This window comes from Callionymus lyra, chromosome 1 (genome assembly GCF_982586985.1).
Source record: "Callionymus lyra chromosome 1, fCalLyr1.hap1.1, whole genome shotgun sequence".
NCBI classification, from domain to species: Eukaryota; Metazoa; Chordata; class Actinopteri; order Syngnathiformes; family Callionymidae; genus Callionymus; species Callionymus lyra.
Genome location: NC_141818.1, coordinates 5,035,814 through 5,056,492, shown reverse-complemented (window position 1 = coordinate 5,056,492; position 20,679 = coordinate 5,035,814). Strand labels below are relative to the sequence as shown.

The 20,679-nt window shown below is 37.6% G+C and overlaps 2 protein-coding genes across 3 annotated transcripts; both read right to left on the bottom strand.

The window, feature by feature from the left end:
- Positions 1 to 263: 263 nt before the first annotated feature.
- On the bottom strand, positions 264 to 5,781 carry emb (embigin). The gene is made up of 8 exons (XM_087789235.1): positions 5,661 to 5,781; positions 4,604 to 4,672; positions 4,324 to 4,507; positions 2,964 to 3,046; positions 2,767 to 2,903; positions 1,850 to 2,008; positions 1,337 to 1,524; positions 264 to 1,258 (listed from the first exon to the last, which is right to left on the bottom strand). The coding sequence occupies exons 1-8, from the start codon at positions 5,731 to 5,733 to the stop codon at positions 1,174 to 1,176; spliced, it is 978 nt and encodes a 325-aa protein (XP_087645361.1). The 5' UTR covers positions 5,734 to 5,781; the 3' UTR covers positions 264 to 1,173.
- Positions 5,782 to 6,959: 1,178 nt separating this feature from the next.
- malt1 (MALT paracaspase 1) lies at positions 6,960 to 20,115 on the bottom strand. 2 transcript variants are annotated; one of them, XM_087789215.1, is made up of 17 exons: positions 19,839 to 20,115; positions 17,756 to 17,922; positions 17,553 to 17,674; positions 16,502 to 16,649; positions 15,416 to 15,594; positions 14,292 to 14,388; positions 14,169 to 14,216; positions 13,559 to 13,582; positions 13,440 to 13,484; positions 12,351 to 12,554; positions 11,390 to 11,567; positions 11,254 to 11,325; positions 11,069 to 11,196; positions 9,932 to 10,072; positions 9,689 to 9,846; positions 8,361 to 8,486; positions 6,960 to 7,700 (listed from the first exon to the last, which is right to left on the bottom strand). In XM_087789215.1, exons 1-17 carry the CDS (start codon positions 19,985 to 19,987, stop codon positions 7,260 to 7,262), a joined length of 2,427 nt encoding a protein of 808 aa, XP_087645341.1. In that variant the 5' UTR covers positions 19,988 to 20,115; the 3' UTR covers positions 6,960 to 7,259. The 2 variants fall into 2 exon arrangements, with proteins under 2 accessions (XP_087645341.1, XP_087645350.1); XM_087789224.1 differs by lacking the exon at positions 14,169 to 14,216.
- Positions 20,116 to 20,679: the final 564 nt, after the last annotated feature.

Below are 20,679 nucleotides of genomic sequence, written 5' to 3'. Positions count from 1 at the left end.
TTTGCACTTCAAAAACGTTTTCACTTCTAATAAAAAACGCATTAATTATTGAAAATATTTGATTGGAGCAAAATTTTTGTAGTTTAATAAACACATTTTCTACCCATAATATGGCCCTGAAACACAAAAAAATCACTTCAAGTCTAAATAAAACTTAGAAAGAAAAATATTGTTTGTTTGAAGCAATTTCAGAGTAAAATAATTATTATTTAAAAGAAGGATGACAATGAAAACCGTTCAGGTTTGTATTTTAATGTTTTTGACAAACAGTGGAGTGACATGAAATACACTGAAGACATCAACACCACAAAATACAACCTTATAGTAGCAGAGAAAGTGAAAAAAAGTGTTTTACTGTAACTCTTCTATTGCTTTAACGTCTTTGTTGTGATGAATCGTGAACATATTAATGACGTCATTTCCTCCCGAGCAGCAAAACAAACACTAAAAGAAACAAAACGCATCAAGAAACCGTCAGCCTTGAATTTGCCGACTTGAGTTTCTTAAATTTCTGTTTCCATTGAATAGAATTTTAAAACATATTTGGTCATTTCTTTCTAAATTCTGGACAGTAGTAAAAAGTTTATTTATTATTATAGCCTCGTTTCAAAAGAACCGGTTCTGTACCTGAACGATACTCATCTCTAACTAGTTTGTTAAAAAAAAAAAAAGAGAAGTGAACAAACAAAAGTCTGACGTCAACAAAGACTCATAGTTTGTGGCTCCAGAGAGAAACCACACGATTGCCCTCGAACACAGGATGTCGGTTCTTAAGACGCGTGTCTGTCGAGATAAACAAACTGACATTTGGACGACATTGAAATGATTCACGTCGGAGCGAGTTAGACTCGTGGAATCATGAAGTGAGAGTGATCAGGTGACTCATAAAAACAGTTTAAGGCACGACTCAAATCAAGCAAATCTAAAAATCTCAAGCGGAAGTTCACACACACACACACACACACACACACTACACAATGTCTTGTGTCGTGTCACAACGCCTCGCACAGGAAGTTCAGATGTGCGGTCGAGGTACGAACTGGTGAACGTGTTACAGCCACGGTTGGTTGAGAAACGATGTTTAAAATCATCAAAGGACGAGGAAAACATTTAGATACGAGTTAATGTGGAGCAGCAGAGGTTCTACTCCGAGTCTCCTCCAGATGACTCGAGTCACACCTGAGCTTTCGCCTCGTCCGAGTTGCCGCGATGTCGGACTGAAGAGTTCTTGTCGTCCACTTCGCTCTGCGCCGACGTCCTGGAGAAGAATCGAGGGGGGGAGGGGAAACGTGACGGACTGAGGTCGCGGGAATCGGACCTGAAGGTCGGTACTCACGCGGGTTTGGTCTGGTCGGCGCTGGTCGTGCTGGTCGTCAAGGGGATGGCGGCGGCGGCGGCGGCGGCTGCTTCCGTCTTCTTCTTCCCGGACTGACTTCTCTCGTACAGCAGGATGACGGCGACTAGGATGAGCACCTCGATGATGATGGCGATGAACGGCTTCAGAGGCTCGTAGAAGGTGATGACCTTGAAGAAGGTCACATGTTAGGAAAACCTTCTGGGACACAAACGTTCGACTGTAATGGTCTTTGCAGTGACATTTGCATCCACCAGAGGGCTCCACCACTTATGATTAAAATCTCAGACAAGAATGACTTGACAGGAAGTGGTTTCGAAGCAGGTTAGATTTGTCGACAAACATTTGGATCGTTGGCATGAGTTGCTCCGATTGGTGACCGTGTTTAACTTCCCCAAATGACAGCAGGAAGTCGCTCAGAATCTCGAACGTTTACGAGTCAAAGTCCACAAGGTCGTGTGAATATTTAGTCGACGGCGCGACCTTTCCTCTGACCTTCAGCTCCACCCGGCTGGTGGCGACGCGGATGGCGTAGACGGCGCCGCAGAAGTAGAAGCCGGAGTCGTCCTTGGTCAGGTTGTGGACCTGCAGTCTGGACTTCCTGTCCTCGGTCTTGACCTTGTAGCGACTGGACTCGGACGCGTCGATCGGCTCCTGTGACCAGAAACAAACTCGTGGTTTGGAAACAAATGTTTCGGTCAAAAAGATTTTGAAAAACAACTTGAAGGTCACAAGGTCAACTTCAGAGGCAGGAATCAGTCGTCGCTCCTTTTAATTTCAGGATAAAAGATTATATTTTTAATATCTTATAAACAAATTATTAAGTAACTTTTCTTGACACCTACATTTCCCCAATGAGAGAAAAATAATAGAATATCTTATATTTACTAGGTTTTTATTTAGTTATTTTTTTAAATAAGTGTTAACTCGTAGTTTAGTTAATGAATTAAACGTTATTTTCTATTTTCCTTTATTTCCTTCACATTTTTAAACGTATGGTAATTATTAACAGTCACGTTATTTTATCTGTAATTTTATATTTTATATTACATTAAATCTAAGTTTAAGAAGGTATTTTTCTAATCACAGTCTTTACCAGTTAATAATGTAGATTTTATTTTACTTTGACTTTCAGGTTTTACGTCTTATTATTTTTTCTTTTTTAGTTATTCTTTCATTCTTAGTTAAAAATACATTTACTTTTGAGGTTTTAACATTTTTTTGTTTGTACTATTTTTGTCTTTCTTGTTTTTTAAGTTATTCTTTCAATTGTTCTCTAAGTGTTTTTTCTCTGGTTTATGTTCAAAGCTCCAGTGACTGTGCTAATGCTAAGTTAGCATTAGCACAGTCAGTTCAGTGACTGTGCTAATGCTAACAGTTAGCCTCGACAGCAACAGGAAGTGATGACTGACCTTCTCGGTGTCGTTCATTCTGAACCAGGTCCAGCTGCTGGGTCTGGGTCTGGAGTCGTCCAGTTTACACTCCATCACCACGTAGTCGCCCACGTATCCGACCACAGGCTTCTCTCTCACCGCCTCCATCTGAGGACCTGCAGTGACGCAGGTTTGAGTGAAGGACGAGGACCAGAGAAGACGAGCGAGAGTCGAACCTTCAACCAGGAAGTCAAGTTTCACGTCTTCTCCGAACACACAGGAATAATTTCCGAGATCCTTCTCGTCCTCGATGTTGAACCTGAAGCATATAAACATGTTTGTCTTCTTTAACAGCAGTGAGCCATCCTTTTCTACATCCATCCATCCGTCAATCCATCATCTATACCTCCATCCATTAATCTATATCTCAACCCATCCATTCAACCATATATCCATTCATTAATTCACCCATCCATCCATCCATTAATCCATCATCTATACCTCCATCCATTAATCTATATCTCCATCCATTAGTTCATCCATTAATCCATATCTCCATCCATTAGTTCATCCATTCATCCCTCCGTCCATTAATCCATATCTCCAGCCATTTCTCCATCCATCCATTAATCAATCCATTCATCCATCCCTCCATTCATTAATCCATCCATTAATCCATATCTCCATCCATTAGTTTATCCATTAATCCATATCTCCATTCATTAATCCATAAATGAATCCATCCATTCATCCATTAATCCATATCTACATCCATTAATCAATTCCTCCATCCCTCCATTCATTAATCCATCCATTAATCCATCCCTCCATTCATTAATTTATCCATATCTCCATCCATTAGTTTATCATTTAATTAATATCTCCATTCATTAATCCATCCCTCTATCCATCCATTCATCCATATCTACATCCATTAATCCATTCCCCCATCCCTCCATTCATTAATCCATCCCTCCATTCATTAATCCATCCATTAATCCATATCTCCATCCATTAGTTTATCCATTCATCCACATCTCATCCATTAATCCATATCTCCATCCATTAGTTTATCCATTAATCATCCCTCCATCCATTAATCCATCAATTAATCCATCCATTCATCCATATCTACATCCATTAATCCATTCCTCCATCCCTCCATTCATTAATCCATCCATTAATCCATAACTCCATCCATTAGTTCATCCATCCCTCCATCCACTCATCCATTAATCCATGGCTCCATCCATTCATCCATCCATTCATCCATATCTTCATTCATCCATTTCTCTATACATCCATCCATCCATGTTTAGCTTGATCCATTTATCCATCCATTAGTCCATCCCTCCATCCATTATTCCACACATAATTCTGTCCGTCCATTAATCCATCATCCTGGACCCGGGATCCAAAAATCACCATCCATTATTTTATATCTTCATTGCATTAGTCTATCCCTTCATGAACATCTCCATCCCTCCATCCACTTCTGCTCAGGTCTTCATCGAGGAGGACTAAGTGTTTTCGGAACATTTTCCAAGGTTTTCCACTCAATCAAACATAAACAAGTGTTGGACAGGAGCCTCCTACTCTCGTCTCAGGTTGAAGTGCTGCTGGTCCGACACCACGGCCTGCCTGCTGTTCAAGACCTCCACCCCGTCCTTCCTCCAGAACCCGCTCACGGTCGGGGCCCGGTTCGGGTTTCCAGCCCAGCGGCATTCCAGCGTGAGGTTGACGGGACTCAGCACCTGGATCTTCTCGGGTCCACTCTCGCCTGCGAGGAAAAACAGTTTCAACTCTGGAGCACGAAACCTTGAGCAAACATTATGACCAGGATCAGTTTAAAAAAAACACAAGAATAAAGTCTCACCTGTCAGGACGACGCTCCGGACCTCAGCCTGGAGAGCAGCGACCGTTGATGGAGTCGAGTTCAGAGTTTCTGCCGGAGAAATAAAACACATGTATTTATTCAATCATTTTCTCATTTTTTCTCTTATAAATTACATTTTTATTTCATATAATTCTATTTTTATTGCCATTTTATTTCTATTCTATCGCCTGTGTTTCCCAAAAGAGAAACCAACATCCAAAAAATATATGTATATATATATATATATATATTTTTTTGGATGTTGGTTTCTCTTTTGGGAAACACAGGCGATAGAATAAAAATAAAATAAATGTATTTATTCAATCATTTTCTCACTTTTTCCTCTTATAAATTACATTTTTATTTGATATATAGTTGTATGTAGTTCTATTTTTATTGCCATTTTATTTCTATTCTATCGCCTATGTTTCCCAAAAGAGAAACCAACATCCCAAAAATATATATATATATATATATATACAGTATATATATAGTGTATTTACATACTTGGACAATAAAGTTCCTGATTTTGATTTAAGACGCGTCACATGACACGTGAACTGTATTTATGCTATTAAATGAAGCCAAATAAACTCAAATTGATATTTAATCGTATATTATTATAGATATTGTAATTAAAAAACAATATAAAAGTAGTTTTTTCAGATTATTTTCACAAAGTAAACGAAATAGTCATAAAATAAAGAACTTGAACAATTTCTATTAATAAATAAAATACAAAACATTTCTATATTATTATAGTGGGGTCCACTCAAATAAAGCTCAAGGCCCTCATGTGGCCCCCGAACAACAACACCAACAGGAGACCCACACGTACACACACGTACACACATGTACACACACCTACACACACGTACACACACACAGGATGTATCGACTGATGAGTTACATTTTGTGTCAGTTTTTCAAGGACACACAAAGAACAGTTTTGTGTCTTCGGTCAACACAACAGAATCATTTGCGATCCTGAGTAAAAAGAAGGAAGTGGAGAACAAGGTGATATATTTCCTGCAGGTGTAGAAAACAAATGGTTTACTTGTGCAGGTTTCCTCGCAGAGCAGGAGCAGCAGCAGGATCAGGTCCCAGATCTGCCTCCGACGGGTGGACATGATGATCCGGCAGAGTTGTGCGTGTCTTGAGCTCCGGTCGCTGCTGCATCATCTCTGCTCCTCCCTCGTCGTGACGCAGCAGCCGTCGTCCTGCATCCATTATTCAGGCTGTGCTGCAGTGCAGTTATGAAACCAGCCTCTCTAGAGTCACTTCCTCTTTTTAATTATGGTCTGTCGTACCCCCGAGAGGACGGAGCGTAACGTGCCACAGATGTGACGACGGAATGTTGTCAGGAGAGGACAGGGGTCGAGTGAAGGTCAAGCTTCCAAACTCCTGACCTGAGGCAACATTAGTGAGTTCTGTAGTTAATATAACAAGAGAAATAGAGAAAATAAATATATATAAATATAAAAAGTGGTGACAAAATATACATACTGTAGAAATAGTAATATATATATATATATATATTATATATATATATATATATATAATTTGAAATATAATGTACAATAATATGAATTAAATCAAAAGTTTTACATTTGTTTACATTTTCTTTTTACATTACATAATATTTCGTATTAAATTGTATCGAAGAAATATACAAAAAAAAGAAAAAAATAGAGGAAAACGAGTGAAAAATATTAATATTAAAAAAAAAGTAAGAAATATTATTCCTCTATAGTTAAAGGTGGAACATTGTTTTTCGCAAAATGTTGATCAACCTAAATATAAAGTAAATTTCTTAAAAAATATAATTAATTAGAGTCATATATATTGCAAAAAAAATATTGAGTTGGAATTAATTTAAAATGAAAGCATGTACACTAAAAGTCCAGTTAAAAAATACAATTATTTAAATAAATAACTAAAAATAAAAGATAAATAAAATAAAAAAATGAATAACTAAAAAATACAAAATAAATACTTTAAAAAGATAATAATAAAAGAAAAAACAACTAAAAATACAAAATAAATAACTAAAAATAAAAAAAGATATAACTAAAAATTCAAAATAAATAACTAAAAATACAAAATAAATAACTAAAAATACAAAATAAATAACTAAAAATAAAAAAGATATAACTAGAAATACAAAAAAATAACCAAAAATACAAAATATATAACTAAAAATAAAAAAATGAATAACTAAAAATACAAAATACAAAATAAACAAAATTACTAAAAATAAAAGATAAATACCTAAAAATAAAAAATGAATAACTAAAATAAAAAAAGAATAACTTAACATTTAAAATAAATATCTAAAAATAAAAACTATTGTATGTTTAAAGATGAGGAAACGAACAAACAAAAAAATGAAGATAGTAAGATAATAAATAAAAATGAACAATATGAAAAAATAAAGTTGACATAAAAACAAGATGAACAAGAAACAAATGTATTCACATATAGATAATTATATTCATTTTAAACTTCACAGTTAAGAAAACATTACAGTAAAACGATGACACTCTCGGAGTCGTTTTTCAAGAAGTGAAACTTAAGATGTAAAAATCTAAAATATACTTATTTATATAAATATCTACATATTGTGTCAAAGTATAAAAACAGTAACAAGCAAACATCACTGATGCTGGAACTGCAGACTCTTGATGAAAACCGTCTGCACCTCGTCTATGTCGTCCCCCGCCTCTATCGGAGCGCTCGCCCCGCCGGGTGAGCCGGGAAGACCCTCCCCCTCGAAGTGACCCTCACAGTCCCCCCAACCGCCGCCCGTCGCTCCCGGCGTGTGCTCGTACATGTCCAGGTGGTGGCGCTGTGGCGAGAGAAGGTGCGAGTCGTGGTAGTGGTGGTGGTGCAGGTGGCGCTCCGGGACGGGGCTGTGGGACGGGCTGTGGGGCGCCGGGCAGGTCTGCAGGCAGCTGTTCCTCCTCATGGCTCGGTGCAGGTCCAGGCCGGCGATCAGAGGCTTCCCGATGTTGACGCTTCTGGTCCAGTGGACCGTCTCGTCCTGGTCCATGGAGGCGAAGGTGGCCTGGAGACAGACGGTGAAGACCAGATCCTCCTGAGCCGCAGAGAAACACTTGATTAATAAATCATCGGGTGGAAGTAGATCAGTGTCATCGGAATATTGAAGGGTTTAAATTAACATTTACAACCTGAAACTGGAATTTAATGGAATAATTTACAAGTTTAATTTTTTAGATTTTATTATTTTAATTATTAATATTTAATAAAAAACAAAAAACAATGATCGTCTTAATTTTACACTTTCAATTACACAATTTAATGGTTCAAAAATACATTTTAAAAATTCAATGTTTTTATTTGTTGCCTTTTAAACTCAATATAAATAATTTTGCCACCAGACAAAACCAACAGATTACAGAGCAATTCGATCAAACTTTAAGCCAATCACAAGACGCGCAGAAGATCATGTGATGACGTAGAAGCACCGGTAATTCATCAAAGTGGATTCAAAAGTAACAGGATTGTCTTTGTAAAGAAAAACATAAAATAAATGTATAACCCTTGTGTTGTCTCAGGGTCAAGATGACACGGAGTCCCGAAAACAAATGTGTTTGTGGTATCCCTTGTTAAATAAATTGATTATTTCTTAAGTTATAGTAAAAAGTAAAATTTCAACCTTTCAATATAGAAATGATTAAATGAAATCATAACGGAACCAACGTTTCAATAAAAGTTTCAAGTTTCCTTCACGGACCTGCAGCTTCTGCAGTGAACTCAGCCTGGTGTAGAGGCAGTGCTGCGGCAGACTCCTGGACAGAAGGTAGATCCCCGTCTCCTCTGGAGTCTCTCGGTTCATCTCTTTGGGATCCACGTCCAGGTCCTGCAGCAGCGAGAACATTCGAGAAGAAAGAAAAACCACATCAACGGACGTTTTAAAAGGAGAGTTCCTGACTTATCCTAAACCCTGGCAGGGAGTCTTGATTACAGCGAGTGGTCGATCCTTAAAGCTACATACAGAAGATACTTCTGCGTAGATCAGGGGCGAGCAATGACCTCAGGGGCCACACTATATACTGGGACTGTTATAAGGGCCCATTTAAAGACATATCAAAACCTAGAGAAGAAAGAGAAGAAAAAATAGACTTCATTTTGACATCAAATTCATTTTCTTTTCACTTAATCCCTTATGGGGGTCGAGGGGGGGCTGGAGTATATCCCAGCTTCTTCGGGTGAGAGGCAGGGGACACCCTGGACAGTGGACCAGTCACTCACAGGGCATCCAAAGACACACAGCCATCCACACACTCATACCTACAGACAATTCCCCCCAAGTTCTAAATCAACCTCTGTATGTTTTTGGACTGTGGGAGGAAACCGGAGTGCCCGGAGTAAACCCAAACAACACCGTGTGCCCCGACATCAAATTTATAACAAAGCTTAATATGCTTTTAAAAATATAAAATATAATAAAAGGCAACAAAACATTTCTCAAGTTATTCTGAGGAAAAATATAAAAAAACTCTTTAACAATTAAAATTAAAAAAGTAAAAAATAAAATCTAGTTAATCACACAATAAACATTTGTTCAGTTGTTGTTATATGTTGAAAGGAATATTAATATAAATACAAAATTAAAGTTACTTATTTTACTCTGACCTAATGGGGGGCCACATAAATACAGTCAAAGGGCCGCATGTGGCCCCCCACCCCCAAATCCACAAACTTAACTACAGAATCTAAACTTAATTTTAAATAACATATTTGACATAAAATAAAAACATCTGTTTAAAATAATATATCCCTATAATATAAATAATCTTTTTATCGTTCAGAAGTAGGTGCTTCTCCAGTGAGATCATGAAGAAATGGAGAATATCTCTTCTGTTCACCATGTTTTCCTCTGAGCAAAAGTCGTCTTCCCGGCTCTTCATGTCTCACATCTTAAGAATTCTTTAAGAATAGCTTTTATCTTTACTAGAAAACATCAGGATTCTAAGAGTTGTCTCATAATTTAGCCTCAAGTATCGACTCTTTCCACTGAGAATCTTTTTTTAAATCCGGCTCCAGATCCGGACACGATACCTGTGAGAAGTCGGTGACGTGAGCCTGACAGAGAGTCATGTCCGCCGGCTTCTTGACGATGTGCGTGTAGATGACCAGCACGTTGGAGAACTCTGCGGCGAAACCCAGCTTGATCTGCGCCCCGCACTCGAAGTCCAGGCTCATGCTCTCGGGCAGCTCTGGGGGGGTCACAGGGAGGGGTTTAATCTCAAGAGAAGACGGTTCCGTTCAAACGTTTCTGATGTCATGTCATCATGAACGCACCGTGAGTCTTGGCCCACTGGCGGCTCGGAACGTGGTCGTCAGCGCCGGGCTGGACCGGGTCGGTCAGCGCTCGTCGCTCCGACAGACTGCTGCGGATCTCCAGGGCCTGCTTCCCCTTGGTGGGGTCAAACTGACCCATGTCTGTACAGGAGATACATTTCACTTTATTATCTTAAACATGTTTCTTTCTACCCCGACCAGAGTTTAGGACAAATAAATATACTATAGACTCCACAAATCACTGCTGAATCACATAAAAACACTTTTATTACTCACAAATACTTTAGTTTTTCTCAGCTGATGGATTTAAATCTGCATTTTAATACTAGAGGTCATTTATTTTGAGCTGCAAGCGGGGGAACGATGACGGGCACAAGGGTCACATTATATCCTGACGGGTCATTCGAGACAAAAGTAAGAAGAAAAAAAGTCTAAAAAAAAAGATAAAATGATGAAAACAGAGACGTCAGCAAATGCAATTAATCAAGAATGATTTTTATTTATTATTTCAATGTATTTTTTAAATACGTTTCACAACATAAATCAGAAAAACATGTACAAAACATAACTATTTTGTGTATAATTTTAGTTTCTCTTTCTGAGACTAGAACTAGTAATACAGAGGAAGTACAAAACTAAAGGTTGTGACAAAAGTTTGTGGAAAAAAATTAAAATCAAAAATCATCTGCTACATTTAGCATAGTTAGCTCAACATGGTGAAAACATGTCTTAAGGACTGTCTCGTATTTAAATCAAGCTGAGACATAAATTTAGGAGGTGTCTTTGAACGCAGCAACAGTGTTTCAATGTGCCAGAGGGGGCGCTGCTGTGCTTTCCTGACCTCAAAGGCCCGCACTTTTGATAATGATGCCCTGTATTCTTATATATATGTATACATGTATTTTTGTTTTTATATCATTATTGATTTAAATATCTGCACTGTATGTTTAATCTAATATTTATGTTGAATGTTTTTCCATTTCTGTTTTAACTGTGAACCTGCTGCTGTGAGGAAATCCATTTGTTCTACTATGGGATGAATAAGGAATATCTTATTTTTTCATCAGTCGTTCACGGACACCGATGAAGAAACACACACTTATTACGGGTTATTTCATCACGAATTCTGTGACTTACCTTCAGCGACTCGGTCCAGCAACACCGTGATCTTCTCGTCGTCCAGCAGTCGTTTCTTCAGGAACTTGACGAACACTCCGTTGGTGAAGCCGCTGGAGCTCAGCTCGAAGGCTTCGGCGTCCTGGCACCTGCAGGAAAACCTCCGTCAGATTCTCCGTCGGAGACTTCACCCTCCCTCCACTCACGTTGCGTATCCAAACACGATGTTGGCGGTGACTCTCAGCACGATGTTGGGAGCCGTGTTGTCGTGAATGTTCCTGTGGATTCAAAGACAAAAGCTCAGAGATTGAGTTGAAGGTTCTGAGACCAGGGCGACGTCACCTCTTCCTGCACATGTCCAGCAAGAAGACGTTGAGACCCGTCTCCTTCTCCTGCATCAGCTTCAGGATGCTCTGGACGCACAGGCAGTTGGCCGAGCGGTACGGGTTCGGTGCGTCGACAGGAACCATGAAACTGTTGCCGTAGTTCTCGTAGCCGTGGCCGGCGTAGTACAGCAGCCCTGGAGCAGAACACGTTCGGATGAAATCACTCTGAACTCAGAGATGAAGCTCATGTTTGATTTAAGTCATTTTAGTTGAGGGCGCGAGGTTGAGACCAGGATAACAATATGTAAAATGCTCTAATGTACGGTGGCTCTGGAGGACAAAAGGCTACAACAATATTTCTTTAATTGTGAGTTGTTGTATTTTTTCATATATTTTAAGAATTATCTGGTCTGTGGTTTTTAGATTACATTTTTTGGGGGGAATCTTGGTTTTATTTTTCGTTTTTTATTTGTGAGTTTAATTTTCCAATTGTGGTTTTCCGTATTTCGGTTTTTGCACATTTATTTAATTGCGATTATGGCTTTACATTATGTAGTTTCCGTGTTTAGGAATTTGTTCTATAATTTGGATTTTTTTTTATTATCATTATGATGAATTTTGGTGTGAACTTTAGGTTTTGCTTCATAATTAAGATTTTATTTTTGTAAATAGAAATATTTTTTTGTAATTTGTGTTAATCATCATGAATTTAAGTTTGCAATTTTTGGGGGGAATCTTGATTTTGTAATTTTTTTTAATGTTCAATGTACAAATGTACACACATTTGGGCTTTTTATTGAAAAAATACTATCATGAATTTAAGTTTGACATGTTTTTGTTATTGTAATTCATTTTAATTGTTATCTTTGTGTTGTTTTTGTTTTCATACTTGTGTTTTTGATTTAAAGAGCACAGTTTAACCTAAACGCAGCATCTGTAACTTGTAGCGCCACCTGGAGGCCGGACCGTGAACCCACCATAGACTCCTTTGTGAAGCAGCAGCAGGAACTCATCCACAGCGTTTCTCATCTCAGACTCGGTCAAGTCCAGCAGAGAAACCACCTTGAAGTTCATCTGCTGCAGCACGTTGGTGAGGTCGTACACGTCCACCATGGCGGCTTTGAGCTGCGGGTGGTTCTGGTACGACAGGTTTCCGATCAGGAGAGCCAATTTGTCAGTTGCTGGCAGTGGAAAGAAAACAATTAAAACAAAGAAAGGGATTTAGTCGGACCACTACACTTGAACACTCCTTAAGTTCCTTCTATAAAACTTTATACTTTGCCGCTGTTTAAGCGTGAAGTTCTTTGCTGTTTTTTTTTTACTTTCAGACCTGGTTAAGGAAAGGAAATATACTTTTGTTGTCCACTCTGAATTTAGAAAAAGGTTTCTCCTTTCAGAATGAAAATGTACATTTTATTTTTTTTATTATTTAATTTTTATTTAATACTTTGTTACCACTATCAAAATATTTTAATTAATAAATGTAGATTATTTCAAATTAATCATTAGGGTCATCATTGGACAAACAGATTTGTTGAAATTGTTGAAATAATGAAAAAAGACAAACTGTATTTTGTCATTTTTACTTTATTTTATTTATTCTTTTTTTAAGCGTCTTTTTTAATCGCATTTTTTGTTCTTGTAGCTAAAAGCACACAATACATAAACAACTGTTAAGGTAATAACCAGGATATTGTATAGTTAAGAACATATTTTAAATACTAAAAGAGAGATTAAATTAGTCAAACCCGGTAGTTTTGAAAAGAAACATTAATGCAGCTTTTCCAGCCTTCTTTTATTATTTAATTATTTAAACTATTGTACTTGTTGTTGCCTTGTATGATCCAGTTCAAGAATTAAGATAAATCTTTTTTTTTTTTTAAACATTTAACATATTTGAACGATCTTTATCTGTGTACGTGTTCAGATGTATTTTTAAACTATGATCATGCATACACAGTATATTTATCCAAATCTTTGATTTGAACATTGCTTTTGCATATGTTGTTACCGCCGTTATAACACCATAAAGTCAATCCAACATAAGTAACAAGTAACAATCTCACCGTACAGCTGCTCAGAAATGCCGTCGAGGAGAAATTCAGAGGATCCTGAAATTGAAAGACAATCAAACATGTCATATGTTAATAGAAACAAATGTTGGGATAATAATTTTAACACTTACCTTGATTGAAGTCAAAAATTTCCTCTAGAAAAATCAAACAAAAAGTAAGTTAGTGATGCAGACGAGACGAGGGACACAGTATGTCTTCATGCAACTCGGATTATTAGTGAAATGTTTTACTCATTCATCAGTTTACTGTGAATAATTGATCCTAAAGGAAGATTGTTATGCGATGAACGAAAGAATAAATGAAGAGATGTTAAAGAGGCGAGTCAACTAAAACCCAGTTAGTCTAGTTATTCACATCCATGTTAATGGTCTTCATGCACACAGGGACTGATTTACTAAGACAACAACAATAACTATCATAATCTCGCCAGTGTGCCTCGGGTCCGACCCATGACTTCCTCCCAGTTGTAACCAAAGTCCGGGGACATTAATGGACTCGTTTCATGTCGTCCACAACCCCAGTAGTAAAACCAGGTCATTTTGTTCAGTGTTAAACTCTTCCTGGACCCGGGTTTACTGTCAAGACTATAAGAACTTGGACCCGGTGCAACAATTTAGAAGCAATAAATGATGAGAAAAATGATTCTCGTCGATCTTGAGTAAATCAGACCCACGGTGACACAGCGTTACTAGAGGTTTTCACACATGCAGACGACTCTACCTTCGGAGCATTCTGTCGCTCCAGAAACCTGGATAGTAACTCTTGACGCTTCAGGAACAGAATGAAAAGAATCACTCAGACATCAAATGTATTACGAGTGTGAACTGACGGAGGGAAACTTACTGATCGCTACGTCCACGTCCTCGGTCCAAACCGTGTCGTGGCTGCAGCGGATTTCACAACGGTACCGACCCTGATGCTCCAGACTGACGTGCGGGATCTGAGTCCATGCAGGTTGTTATTCAAGATGAGGTTAAAAAAACAGTAAAGTTTAAAGTTGTCAAGCTGAAGATACGTCTATGATAGTTTCAGTTTTCCAACTAAGTGTTATTTTATAGGGAAGGACAAGTGTAGCTATGCCATCCGTCTCTGGGTCAAGTTGAACGAGCTCCACCACTGTATATATGTTTTGTTCACCTTGACCCAGAGACAACACAAGGGATACCACAAACACATTTGATCAAGGTGACCCATAGGCTGACAAAAACACAAGGGTTAAACAGTCCACTATTTAAAATATCTAGCCACTATGAAATTAGACAGAAATATTAGTAAGCCTGTGTATATTTCAATTTTCTATTATTTTGAACATATCTGAAGAACAAATACTATTTGAATGGTCAATCTCAGTATGCAGTAAATCTGCAGTAAGACTTACTTTGCAGTAAGTCTCTCATCATGACCGTGTTTTGAACTTATTACTTAATATATGGCGTTTTATTTTATTAGCCCCTTGTTATTTCATTCATATCATTTCATTTTTATATTCTATAATTGCAACCACAACAAATTCCAGTGTTGTATTTACAACAGTGGCAATAAAAATGTTTTCTGATTCTGACAAAGTTCTCCCCCGTCTGAAATATGGGCGAACGAGAGGTTACGAGAGCGGAGTCCATTATGATGTAATGATGGCTTCACCCTTCCTCCAGACAGCTGTAATCACACCTGCTTTGTTCATACAACGAGTCCTTTGAAGGTGGAGACTTCCCGGGTTCATGACATACGGTGACAAACTTTTATGTTTGACTCACAGCAGTGGGTGTTGTTATGGTAAACAAGATTTCATCTCCAGATCTACAAGACCATTTTCTATTGTAAATATTTCAATGAAAATATTTTTTTATACAAACAGACACTGATCATAAAATAGAGTCCAACATCTATTTAAGACGAACTTGAATCATCACATTAGTTGAACTTTAAACTGAAGAATCACCGTCAGTGATGGAGTGACGCACTCTCACCTTGAGTTTCCTCTTGGTACAGTTAGGGACGGCTACTCCATTCCTGTGCCACTGATAGCAGGGAACCGGTCGACCCACGGCTCCACACTCCATCTCCAACGTATCTCCGACGCACAGCTGCCGAGGTTTGGGTCGGATCACGAGCTCCAGTCGTCCGTCTGCAGACTGAAGGCTCGGCTCTGAGAGAAAATACAGTTTAACACTAAAAAACATCTAGAGGAGCACTGAGAGAGCGCATACCTTGGCCAAGGAGTTTTTCTTGGTATGGAAAAGCGCTCTACAAATACTTACTTACTTACGTTTATTACACACGGAGTAAAATCAACTCAATTGAACATAAGATTGAGGGAAAAAACAACAACTTATTCTGTCACTTCTGTCTCAAGAAAGTTGATTTTTTTAAAAAATATATTTCATTAAGCAGTGGTTTCCAAAAATGTTATGTCGCAGAAGAAACTAATTTAAAAAGCTGGCCAAAAACAGGGAAAACGTATCCTTGGTAACAAAGAGTTGCACTCATATTTGACATGTAAATGAAGCATTATGAATAATTTGTTCCCCATTTACAGGCCATCTGTGAAATACAGGTTTTTCTCTCTCACACACACGATGATCCATAACGCAAAATAAAACTATCTTCTGATAACTCTACACACACAGAAGGAACAAAAATAATCCATATTATTCCTGTTCTATTCATTATTACTGTCTGAAAGGTGTTTTATTTGGTACAAAAGACAGAGTATTCTTAGAAATAACATTAGCATTCGACTCTTGACATATCAAGAAGTTTGTTTTAGTCAAGTTTATATAACAAATAAGCCTGTAAACTGGTGAAAATGAGTTAAAATCAAACTCTAAAATACACCATCTTGAGCTCCTTTTCAAATGTAATTAACATTAATTATTTGATGGTCATGCCATTTTATTTTTTTAATGTTTTACCAGTAGTCTGTAGAAAATAGACATTAAACCAGTGCAAAAAAAAAAGTGACCAGTTCTTATATACAGTAACAACGTTAAAATGGTTATAATTAAAACAAAGGGTCATTAAATAGACATTATTAGATCCTGTCATCGACTCACCAGACGACACGCCGACATCGAGGACGTCCACTTGAGCCCAGTCGCTGAACACAAAAGAGTCTCCACAGTTGACCCTGCAAATGTAAAATCCTGCGTCGCTCAAGGTCACAGGACTCATCACCATGTCTGGAGGACAGTTGTTCGGCACCTGAAGAAGCATTTGATCCCCAATTTAAAAAAACAGGTGGATCTGAGTGACACACGATGGTTCTCACTCTCACTCTCAAAAGAAATCACAAACAAAAACATGTTATGTCAATAAATCCCTGCACTGCTGGGTTTTGTTCTCGAGTGAAGAACGGAAGGAAAGATTATGGAATCGACGGATGGATCGCTGCACACCATCAGGACCGCCTCGACTCTAGGCTACATGTAGGCAACTTTAAAATTCTGGTTCTTACTTTCAGATCTATTCATGGTCAGACTCCACCTTACATCAGTGATCTGATCCAGCCTTACACCCCAGCTCGGGCTCTGAGGTCTGTGGATCAGAATCTACTGATGGTTCCTGAACACGCTTCAGAACCAGAGGAGAGAAATCCTTCCAGGCTGTTGCTTTGGAACCATCTTCCTCTCTCTTTGAGCTTGATGGATCTACTGACTCTTTTAAGAAACATCTTAAGACGTTTTTATTTGTTCAGGCTTTTCCTTCCTGTTGTGTTATCAGTGTTATCTTGATCTTTAAAGTATATACTTTATTGAATATTGTTTTGATTGTTTAAGCGCTTTGTGACCCTGGTCTAGAAAAGCGCTATACAAATAATTACTTACTTACTTACTTATGTATGAAGTCAAAGGTCAACTCATTAGACAGATTATGTAGAAACCAACCATTTTATTTTGTATTTATTACTGTTTATTACTAGTTAAACTACAGGGCATTTGTTTTAAGAGTTTTGTCCAACTTTTGTGAGTATTTATTGCCCGTCAAAAAGATTTAAATTAATATTTAAAAGGTACTTTTAGAACAATTAAAAAAAAGTTTATATAAAAATATAAAAAGAGTAATTTGTTTGACTCCATGAATCGTGTCAGACATGCGTTTGCTCACCTCTTCACTGGACTTGAACCACTGATACTGGACCGGAGACGTTCCCACAGCGAAGCAGTTGAGACGCAGGTTGTGACCCGACAGAAGCGACACGGGTTGAGGCTGGATGAGGATCTGAAGAGCTGAAAGGAGATGAATCAGAGAGGGTTGGATTTAAAAGAACAGTTTGAGGCTAGAGAATTGAATGGATCATTTCTCGACACCTGTAGGTCTGAGACACTGGAGAGCGTCTGCGTTGCCGAGCGTCTGCAGGTAGTCGATCAGGTGACCCGCCGTGCAGCCTCGCTCTCCCATCAGCCTCAGCAACGTACGACTCGGGGATCCCTCCACGTCGAGCACCTTCAGCGAGCACATCTCCATGTCGTCTGAGCTGCAGAGAAACAGATGATACTTGATGCTGTAAATATGTTTACTTTTCCTCTCTGAGCTCAGTTCATCATCTGAGCTGTTGGACATCAATTCCTTTCTTATTAACAAACATTAACTGAATTTGTTCCGTTTTATTTATTTTTTTGGAATAAATCATGTAGTTTTCCCACTGTAATATATGATTTGCTTTGATTTCTTTTTACTTCATGCTTTACATTACACAGCAATTGTACCTGTTGACATACTTGATTTATTGTTGTCAAGTACTTCTCGATATCCTAGTACATATTTTCGGTTTGTTTGTTTATAAGTCCTTCACTAGGACTGGGTTATTTTGTATTCTTTCAGTGCCAATTTCCAGTACCTGATAAAAACTTGATAATGTCTAGAAAATCTTAGAAAAATAATCTGACAAAGACATTGAACATCAGATTCATTTGTTGCATGTTAAACGGTGTTATTTTGAATTAAAAATTATTTCTTATTTACTTTTTCCCTTCAAGAAATTTACCAAAGCTTAAAAAAATAAACTCAAGATTTGAACTAAATGTTATTTGCATTCTGGTAGAATAGAAATATATGACACCATAAAAAGTATCCTTTAAGCTATCAGAGAGAAGGTAGTAGTATTTGAAAATGTTACATTGATACCCAGCCCTATCCTTAACTAACAAATATCTTTAAACAAGTTCTGAGTTAAAACTGAACTTTGACAGTTTAATTAACACAATACATTGAATATATATTCATTTTCATAAACACTGACAAGTTACGTCTTTTACTAAAATCTTATTTAAATCTGCATCAATATACAAACATACACTTTATTCCAAGATAACGACTTTTGAAGATGCTTCTGAAAACAACTCAAAATGAAAACACTGTCATTTCATAACCCATAGTGTAAAAAAAAGTCGCTTTCAATTTCTATTTTTTGCAGCCAAGACGACAGAACTACAAACGCGAACCACAAACTAACTCTTAAGATATGTATGTTACAAGTAACGTCGCACTCGTTACCTGACTTAAAAGATATGTATCTTACAAGTAACTCGTTACCTGACTTTAAAGATATGTATCTTACAAGTAACTCGTTACCTGACTTTAAAGATATGTATCTTACAAGTAACTCGTTACCTGACTTTAAAGATATGTATCTTACAAGTAACTCGTTACCTGACTTTAAAGATATGTATCTTACAAGTAACTCGTTACCTGACTTTAACGATATGTATCTTACAAGTAACTCGTTACCTGACTTTAACGATATGTATCTTACAAGTAACTCGTTACCTGACTTTAAAGATATGTATCTTACAAGTTACTCGTTACCTGACTTTAACGATATGTATCTTACAAGTAACTCGTTACCTGACTTTAACGATATGTATCTTACAAGTAACTCGTTACCTGACTTTAAAGATATGTATCTTACAAGTAACTCGTTACCTGACTTTAAAGATATGTATCTTACAAGTAACTCGTTACCTGACTTTAAAGATATGTATCTTACAAGTAACTCGTTACCTGACTTTAACGATATGTATCTTACAAGTAACTCGTTACCTGACTTTAACGATATGTATCTTACAAGTAACTCGTTACCTGACTTTAAAGCTATGTATCTTACAAGTAACTCGTTACCTGACTTTAACGATATGTATCTTACAAGTAACTCGTTACCTGACTTTAACGATATGTATCTTACAAGTAACTCGTTACCTGACTTTAACGATATGTATCTTACAAGTAACTCGTTACCTGACTTTAAAGATATGTATCTTACAAGTAACTCGTTACCTGACTTTAAAGCTATGTATCTTACAAGTAACTCGTTACCTGACTTTAAAGATATGTATCTTACAAGTAACTCGTTACCTGACTTTAAAGATATGTATCTTACAAGTAACTCGTTACCTGACTTTAACGCGTCTGTCGCCGCCGACGATCTCGCCGAGTCTTCGCCATCCTCTCCCGCAGGACGCGTCCAGCACCTCCGACAACTTTCTCAGCACCGGCTCCTTCAGCAGGTGGACTTTGGTGGCGCGATACGAAGCGTCCGCCATGTCAGTCCGAGATAAAAAAAAAGGTTTATTATCGATTCGTTTTCACGGATAAAACTGGCGTTTAAGTCGAAGAAAAGTCTACTTCCTGAAAGAAAAGTTCTAAGACTTTCATCGTCGGCGGTTCTGGATTCCCCCACGTCTGCGCCTGCGCACTTGAGTCTGCCAAAGAGTGTCAGGCAGATTGAGATGAAGTTCGGCTTCACAACACTGCGTTATTATTTCAGCCGATATCTTTCTTTTTTTTAATAGTAGCTGTTTTTTTTACGTATAAATAATTAAAAAGTGGTTAAATATATGTTAATTGACTACACGTCCACGACAAAATGTAACAAAAAAATGAATCATTGGTCATGTTTATGTCGATATCTGCTTTCGAAAGAGGTGAGTCATCTTAGCTCACCTGTGACTTGGCCCCGCCCCCCGGGAAAATCAGGATCTGAATACCTATAGTATCTGGTCTGCGCATGTGCGGGAGAAAAAGCCAGTCCATGGAACAAACTAATAAAACACATACATGTGTAGATCTGCTACCTTAACTGATCAAAACAGATTACATTTTTAAATCAATCTTAAAACAAATTACTGACAACATTAGTTATTGGTGCCAATAACAATAATAATATTTGAATATTGGGACGATGACGGGAAAAGCTATATTATATAATATTTTATTATATATTATACATATATAC

Excerpts from the sequence above, each read along its gene's own strand:
- malt1 (XM_087789215.1), bottom strand. The coding sequence starts at position 19,987 with ATGGCGGACGCTTCGTATCGCGCCACCAAAGTCCACCTGCTGAAGGAG. Across the intron at positions 11,568-12,350 it reads GCTTCACAAAGGAGTCTATG|GGCTGCTGTACTACGCCGGC; the intron begins GTGGGTTCACGG and ends GTTCTGCTCCAG. Across the intron at positions 9,847-9,931 it reads CCAGTGGGCCAAGACTCACG|AGCTGCCCGAGAGCATGAGC; the intron begins GTGCGTTCATGA and ends TGACCCCCCCAG.
- emb (XM_087789235.1), bottom strand. The coding sequence starts at position 5,733 with ATGTCCACCCGTCGGAGGCAGATCTGGGACCTGATCCTGCTGCTGCTC. Across the intron at positions 4,673-5,660 it reads CTGCGAGGAAACCTGCACAA|AAACTCTGAACTCGACTCCA; the intron begins GTAAACCATTTG and ends TTTCTCCGGCAG. Across the intron at positions 2,904-2,963 it reads ACTTGACTTCCTGGTTGAAG|GTCCTCAGATGGAGGCGGTG; the intron begins GTTCGACTCTCG and ends GCGTCACTGCAG.